General features: G+C 49.0%; 1 protein-coding gene across 1 annotated transcript; it reads right to left on the reverse strand.

Moving 5' to 3' along the window:
• Positions 1 to 7455: 7455 nt before the first annotated feature.
• EI90DRAFT_3131373 (uncharacterized protein) lies at positions 7456 to 7998 on the reverse strand (the record flags this gene model as incomplete). Its single annotated transcript, XM_039064385.1, has 2 exons — positions 7456 to 7748; positions 7806 to 7998. The coding sequence occupies 2 exons, from the start codon at positions 7996 to 7998 to the stop codon at positions 7456 to 7458; spliced, it is 486 nt and encodes a 161-aa protein (XP_038910745.1).
• Positions 7999 to 8352: the final 354 nt, after the last annotated feature.

An 8352-nucleotide genomic window follows, 5' to 3' on the forward strand; every position in this document is an offset into this window, starting at 1 on the left:
GCTTTGGAATATTTCAAAGCGAAAAACCACAACTCAGGTAGACACCTGAGATGGCAAGCCTTCTTCACAAGCTTTAATTGCGAAATGGAAGGCCACAAGAACAAAGTGGCAGATGCACTTTCATGGTACTACGACTCGTCAACTGACGAGGATCTGCATTTTGATGACTACGTGTTGGTGGATATCCATCTGGATAAAAATGCAGAAGATATTATCCCTGACAGAGTTGAGGAATAGGAAGTACTGCTGCTAAGCAGTACTCTGAGTAAAAACTCAGAGAAAAAGAGACTCACAGCAATACGCATGAGAAATACCCTAGAGGAAGCTCTAGGGGGGAGCGCCCAAAACCTGGAAGAAATAATAATTCCAGAAGAGAACCTTCGAAAACAATTCGAAGGAAAAGACCTCATTGAGGCAATAAAATCTATACATGCAAAGCCAGATCCACCAGGAAATCCTAGAGAACCCAGGGAATTTCAAAAACTTTTCCATAAAAGATGGGCTGATAACCCGACTTGGAGAAGGAGGGATGACACAAATAGTAGTCCTGAAAGGAAACTACGAAAGCAAGGAATAATCCTCGAAAACATCCACGAAACACTTGGACACTTAGGATCCAAGAAAACAGTGGAAACCCTCCGTTGATACTTCTGGTGGAAGTCAATGAGGAGGGACACCCACAAGTTCTGCAGGTCTTGCGGAACTTGTCAGACAACAATGACAAGCACCAGGAGAAATCCCGGACTGCTTCACCCACTCCTGACCCTGGAAACACCATGGTCGTCAATAGCCATGGACTTCACAGGTCCATTCTGTCATATCCATACAACTCCAGACCTCCGCTCCTGTTTCTGGACTTCCATCTCCTCCTCCAGAACTCCACATTCTCCACCTCCTCCCCTGTTGGTTGTTGAGAGCCCACTCTACCTCTGGCTCCAACACAACGTCCAACACTGCTTCCGGTCCGACTCCGGTTTACTCCAGGTCCAATCCCAACCTCGTACCTTCCAGACCAGAGTTTGCGATGCTCTTTACCTCCAGCTCCGGACTCCTGTACCAGAACCCCATCGCACCTCCACCTCCAGAACTCCAGTCACATCTCCACCTCCGGACTTTGACCTCCTCCTCCGTCTTATCTCCTTGTATTCCTTATTACATTTCATTTATTACATCTAGCCAATATTCTGGACTTTGACTTCCGACTCCGGAACTTACTCCGGACCCTGCAGTCTCTACTGTACGGTGTCATTTAATCCTCTTGTTGCCTCTTCCTTATTTAGACAGCTGCTTCCTTTCCATATTAGTCAGCTGTCATTCCCCACAACCCCCTCCACTCCTTCCCCTCTTGGCCTTGCCCTTTTGGGAAGCACCATAGAGTTCCAACCCTTGACCCTTGGGGTTGTTCCCTCATCCAGTCCCCCTTTGTCCTCCTTCCAGTTCCCTTTGTCCTCTGACTCCACTCCTGTATTATATATACTCTGTACTTAGTTTCCTGTACCCCCAGTCTGAAATCGATGACCATGATGACTGGATTGTCCCCCAAAGAGACTCCCCTTGCTAACCTGAAATTAAGGACCCCCTTAGACATCAAGCAGTGGCACAGCACTCTGTTCTGAGTCGCTGAGGCCAAGGTTCCTCCATTCCTGAGTCCCTTCTCCACTTCCGGACATTCCACCCGTTCATCTAACACATTCCCAACAAGCTTGGGATATGATTACCTCTGGGTAATCATCTGCAGGTTGATGTCCAACATCCACCTGATTCCAATAAAAACAACAATGAATGCATTAGAACTAGCGTTCGTATTCCTTCATGAAGTTGTAAGACTTCACGGTCTACCACACTCGATCATATCAGATCAAGACTCGAAATTCACGTCAAAATTTTGGTGCGAACTACACTGAATACTCGGTGTGCAGTTGAAATTCACAACTGCATTCCATCCACAAGGTGACAGCCAAGCAGAAAGAATGATACAAAAAGTAGTACAGATACTACACGCGATGGTCAGGCCAGATCAACATGACTGGGCAGCGAAGCTGTCGATGGCAGAATTCGCAATCAATGTGAGCTCAAACACATCGACAGGATTTTCCCCATTCAAATTAATCTATGGCCACATGCCAAAGATGTGCCTAACAGCACCACCCTCAGACTACCTGGGAGTGAATGACTTTGCCCAAAAGGTGAAGGAAAACCTCATGGCAGCACACAACGTGATAATACAAAATCGTGCTGCTCAAACAATCCAGGTGAATAAGAAAAGACGCCCGGACCCACCTTTGAGAAAAGGTGAGCTTGCATACTTATCCACAGATAAGTTGAACCTACCCAAAGGGAGGGCAGGCAAACTAAAGCCCCTGTATATAGGGCCTTATGAAATTCTGGAAACATTTCCAGAGACGTCAAACTATGTCCTCAAGTTGCCACCACAACTTGAACAACATGGAATCTACCCAAGATTCCACGTATCCTGGCTCACACCTCATGAGCCAAATGACCAAGAAATCTTCCCAAATAGGGAAGTAAACATATTTTACGATTTCGGGGAAGACCCCGATCACGAAGCAGTAGTTTGCAAAATCTTAAACCACGTGTGGGTTCATGACAAACTCTGGTTTAAGGTCAAATGGGAACTAGGGGACACCACATGGGAACCCCTAGGAAATTGCAACGACCTCGTCCACCTGGACGAGTACCTCACATTACAAAATGTGAGGGAACCAGAAAATCTCCCTATCAGTGCTCTCAGCATCACTACACCCCCAAAAATGGAGGTGGAAGAAGTAAAGCCGAAGGGCGATTGCCCACAGCCAAGAGTGTGGGAAGATTCTGGGTGAGCAACTCACCTGGACAGCCACACCATGTGCTAGACATCACATGGGCTAGGAGTAACCTACCTAGATCACGTGAACCACAGGCTCATGTGTAAAACCACACACACTTGCAGCGAATCCCACGCACGCAAGAACCTAAACCCCTCCCACCACCACAAGAAACAAAACGACGAAAATGTCGTTCTCTGGGGGAGGCAACCCTCGATTTGATCCGAACAAGCTGCTGGACATCAAGATACGACAACCCGGGGAGCAAGACTCCCCAGAACAACAACAATACCAGGTGCATGTCATATCCATACAATCCCGACCTCCGCTCCGGGCTCCTGGAACTCCGAACTCTGACTTCTGGAGCCCTACTTCCCTTCCATCACTTTCTCCTTGCCGACTCCCAAGAGGTTATCCCACCTCCGGCTCAGACACCACCTTCGGTCCGACTCCGGAACATTCCGGGTCCGACCCCAACCTCGACACCTTCCAGACGAGTACGCAAAACCTATGCTCCCGACTCCGGACCTCCGCTCCGGCATCCCATTCACATCTCGTCTCCGGAACCTCTGGTCTTAGCTCCGACCTCGGACTTTGACCCCACCTCCGCTTATACCCATTGTATTGGTTAGCTCATTCCATTTAATTACGTTTGCCAATATTCCGGAGTTTAACCTCCGAGTTCAGACTTTCCGGACTTACTCCGGACCTTGCAACTATTGCATTGTCCATTTCAATTCCGCTATTCTCCCTCATTCCTATTTGGGCTGCTGCTTCCTTCTATTCAGTCAGCTAGCCATTCCCGACTCCCATTCTCCTTCCTTCCTTCTTGGGCCTTGGCCCTTCATTCCTCCTTTGGGAAACACCATTGAGTCAAACACTTGACCCTCGGTGTTGTTCCTCTTTCCATCTCCCTTTGTCTCCTTTTGTCCTACCCTTGTTCCTTTTGATTCCGGACCCCTCCTTATATACAATGTACCTAGTAACTTGTAACCTCAGTCCGAAATTGACATGAATTCCCCCAAGAGACTTTCCCTCTGCTAGATCCGAAATTAGGGACCCCTAGGACAACCAGCAATGGCACAGCGCTCCGCCTGAGTCGCTGAGGCCGAGGTCCTTCCACGCTAAGTCTCCGATTCCATTCCGGAGTCGTCCGAATCCGCCCATTCTAACAGTGCAGATAAGCGCCATGGACTACACGATGCACACGGCACAAATGAGTGGTGCAAACCAACAACCATCTGCGATGCCAACAGGCACCACATACCCCCAGGCTCCTCAAAGGGGCTTCCAACCATATGCAGTGCAAACTGCACCGATGGTGCAACAAGCGCCATTTCAGGGGCAGCATTTGCTGCTGCAGCCCCAGGCATACTCCCCAGGGAACTTCCCTGGCCAAATCACCCCCTGGATCAGCCAATTCAGCCCAGGTCCAACAACACCCCAGCCAAATGCAGGCTGGGAATCAGCTATCGCATCAGCAGTAGCTGCTCAGACAGGTCAACTCCATCAGGAGCTGAAAGAGATGAAGTCCCTTGTAGGAGGGAGATGAGGGAGCGACAGCGGCTCCTCATCCAGGCTGTCCAAATGGGCACAGTCTGGTAACTCGAGGGCGTCAGATGACGCCTGCAATAATTGCGCCCATTGGAGGCATGAGTACAATAGAGCATGAAGAGATGCCAAGGGCATCTTCGCCTCTCTGAAAGACACAGAGAGAGAAGTCGATCTCCAACAGAGGGAGATTGAATTACTAAAACGGGAGCTCAAAGAGGCATGCACACTGGCAGACCTCACTGCCAAACCCATCATGATGGGGGCCTCCCAGGTCAGGGGGAGGGGATACGGTGCCGGGGCATCGACTCTTCCGCCACCCTGTGGGCAGGCGACCCTGTCTGGGTTGCATAAGGGCCCGCCCTCAGAATGGCAAACCCATGTCAAGGGGAAGAGGGAGAGCAGTGGGCAACCGATGGCAGACCCCAAAACGGGGACCACTGCCAGAGGCAGTGGGCTGCTGAGTGCCTCAGCACCCTATGGGCAAGCTACCCTGCAGGGAAGTGTCCACATGCTATACAAGACCACCGAACTCAACGAGTTCAGTAAAGTCGAAGCTCCAGTCGACGTAACAATCAACCCCAACTTCCCCATGAGGAGAATAGCAGGGTCAGAAGTGGCACACAATGCCACATATGCTTGGTGGACAAGCGTGAGTGGGAAAGAATTTGTACACTGGTACGAACAGGCTGAAGCTGCCTTTAAAAGCGGCAAGGTACATAGAGTCCTTCGTGAAAAAGTGATGGAAATCGAGAAATACTTCTTGGGACTCCCGAGTATTGCAAGACTCGTGGAGGAGTACAATTCCCTAGAGAACAAGGGAAAAATCTCCTGGGAAAGTCTAGGCAAAGCTGCCTATATAAAGTCCCAGTTCAACCCACTCAGGACTCCTGAGGAACGTGCCGCAAGAACTGTGGAGTGGGAAGCGAAAGCTTCCAAATACCAGGAAAGAGATGCAAGTCTCCATGCTGGACAAACAGGCCAGCGACCACCCTTCCCCATGGGAAGAATGGTAAACTTACCATACTCTACACCGGAGGCAAGTAGCTTAGGAATGCAACAACCCACTCCCACCCAGGGAGCGCCAACTTCGTTGAGCCCACAGCTCAACAATGTAGCCCAGGCTACGTCATCGCATCCGACGCAGCAATCGGATGTCCAGATGAACAACCCAGAGGAAAACCCTCCTCCAGGGCAATAACTCTACCCTTGAGGAAAGGGAAAGTGACATGGTAATATGCCATTGAGGTGCCTGTGAAAACACCTTCCCCCAACTTGAGGCCCTGCACACAATATTGTACATATGTGAGGAACCACAAGTAACAATTGCGGAAATCTCTACTTCGTCAAAACCCACATCCACCACCGCTCATGCATAAACACCATTACACATGAATCCTCACGGAACAAGTGAGGAGGAACACCAAAGACATATAATCTTTGGGTCGAAATTTATTTTCGAAAAACCCCTTCTCTTCATCACTTTTGTCACAGCCATGTATTCCGGCCCATTAGCTGCCCATCCCGATACTGCCCGAGCCCATTCCCACTATGCAAGTGTGAGCACAAGCCCCAACCCTCATCCCTATTCTCCTTGAGGACTCCCCACTCACCCCCACTTGCCTGTGGTTCCCCAATGCTAGACCGACTCCCCCACTGCCACACCAACCTCCCCACCCTGAGTCCGCCTCCAGCACTGCACCGAGCGCGACTCCTCTACCCCACCCACTTGGCCCCTACAGGGCCGCTACCATTCCCGCACCCGACTCTGGCCCAACTCCAAGTCCAGCACCGCTACGATACCATCGCCGCTATCGCAGCCCTACACTCCTTCCTTTATTTATCTGTTATTGTTTGTTTTGACCCTCGGTCATTGCCGGCTGCTATGCGGCCAACCCCGCTCCTTATTCATGTTTGCTTCCGGACCCTTCGGCCTTCGGCCCGGGTCCACTTCCATTCATTCTTTCCTCCTATATATATCCTGTATACTACATTATAGTACTTCAGCTCTAATATTGATTTGACCATGACCCCCAAGTCCTGACCCCAGCAAGGCAACCCCAGTAAGTCTGAAGGGCCAAGAGACAGCTAGGGGGCACAGCGCTCCTTTAGAGTCGCTGAGGCCAAATGCCCTACCCTCAGGCCTTGTTTGTAGCATCACAGCCATCGCGGCCTATAGCGGCCCACAACGGTGACCCTTGGTGCCGACCCTGGACCAGTGTCTAACAACTTTCCCCTCTGTGATACCCATGTATCACTGTTCACTTCAAAGTGATGGCCCCACACTCATTTATTCCCTCAATTCCTCTCACCAACATGTATAAATCGTCCACTTTAAAGTGGTGACAATAAAACACTCATTGATAATCTCAAACTCAATGTAACTCATTTTTTTTTTTTTTAATTCTCTTCATCATTAACCTTGTATGCATCGCAAATGCAATGCAAGGGGGGAGAATGTCAGGGCAATAGCCTCGAACCCTGAGCCATATGTAATTACAAGATACATATAGTCACGTGGGTAAGCGGTAACTTTGTCGGAAAATCCCGTATATCATTTAAATGCCCGGGAAACATTTCATGGCATTTTTTTACAACAACTACCCAACAGCCGATGAGAATACATTGGTCAGATGTGGTGTTACTTTATGTGTTATATATGAGACAGATTTTTGACGATTTTGATGCTGTAGGAAGCATTTATGACACATTTATTAAGTTATTAAAAACATATTCAGAGCGTTTGAGGGGTATAAAAACGCATTCAATAATATCAAAAAATGTCATAAACAATTTATCACAATGTTTAGATGCCAAATTTCACGTTTAAACGTCAAATTTTGGCATTTTAAATGTCAAGTCTTGTGTTTTTGATTGATCTCGCGATTTTCCGACATTCCATTAACTGCTTACACACACCATAAAATACACATCTTTGTATCACTTACAGCTCTGTGTGCTGAGCTACCCCACTGAGACCTCACACAAAGGCCAGGGGGTGGTCCTGAAAGTTCAGTTCACACTGGACCAAGAAGGTGCAGAGTTTGCGAGGATCAACCCCATCAAACTGGTTGGGTTCTCAAACTTTGGTTCGAAGGGAGGTGGATGGAGTGGGAGGTTGTACAGGAGCAGGAACTGGAACAGGGATTGGAGTGGGACAAGCAGTGGAGCGAGCAAGATGGGTGATTGCCTGTGTGAACTGGGTGAGTACTGGAACAGGGACTTGCTCAACTTCATCGTCATCACCAACGAGAATAGGAATAGGTGGAATAGGGACAGGTTCATGAGGAACCAGCCCATCTTCATTAACAGCCTCAACAAAGACAGCCGAGTCGTGCATGCTACTGGCGACAACACGGTCGAAGTTGGAACCTATAAAAGAGTGGTTTGTAGCTCAAGAGCAGGAGCGTGAATGTCTAGGTCGCAAACATAAAGAAGGTGAACGTCTTTCAGAGGAAGATCGTGAGCTAGTAGTAGATGGAATGGTATGAGAAATAGGACTAGGAGACTCAGCTCCAGCACATCTATTTGGAATGGGATGACCAGAACTGGTGCCTGCTCTCGGCGTCACATCTATAATCAAGCCACAAGTCTGTGAATGGGTACGGATCACTCTAGACATAGTGAGCGTTAAAGGAATGACTTGAGTGCAAAATACTGTCAGAACATGGCAAAGAGGGAATGAGCATGTCTGGACCTTTCCCTGGAAGGGAGGCCGGAGGTAGAGGACGAGCAGAGGGACTGTGGCCTCAGCAACTCGGAGAGGAGCACTGTGCCTACATTTGGTAACGCTAGTGCTGGGTCCTTAACTTCAGAACAAGGGGGCGCAAACTCTGGGGGGATCTAGTCATCGATTTTGCACTCAAGTGTCATCAACTATGGTACATGACTTATATACATAATACAAGACAAATGAGAAGAAAGGGAAAACCCAAGATGGACTTACCCACTTGCCAGGTTGGCGAGCTCATGAGAG

This window comes from Cantharellus anzutake (assembly GCF_015039405.1).
Source record: "Cantharellus anzutake strain C23 chromosome Unknown EI90scaffold_75, whole genome shotgun sequence".
NCBI classification, from domain to species: Eukaryota; Fungi; Basidiomycota; class Agaricomycetes; order Cantharellales; family Hydnaceae; genus Cantharellus; species Cantharellus anzutake.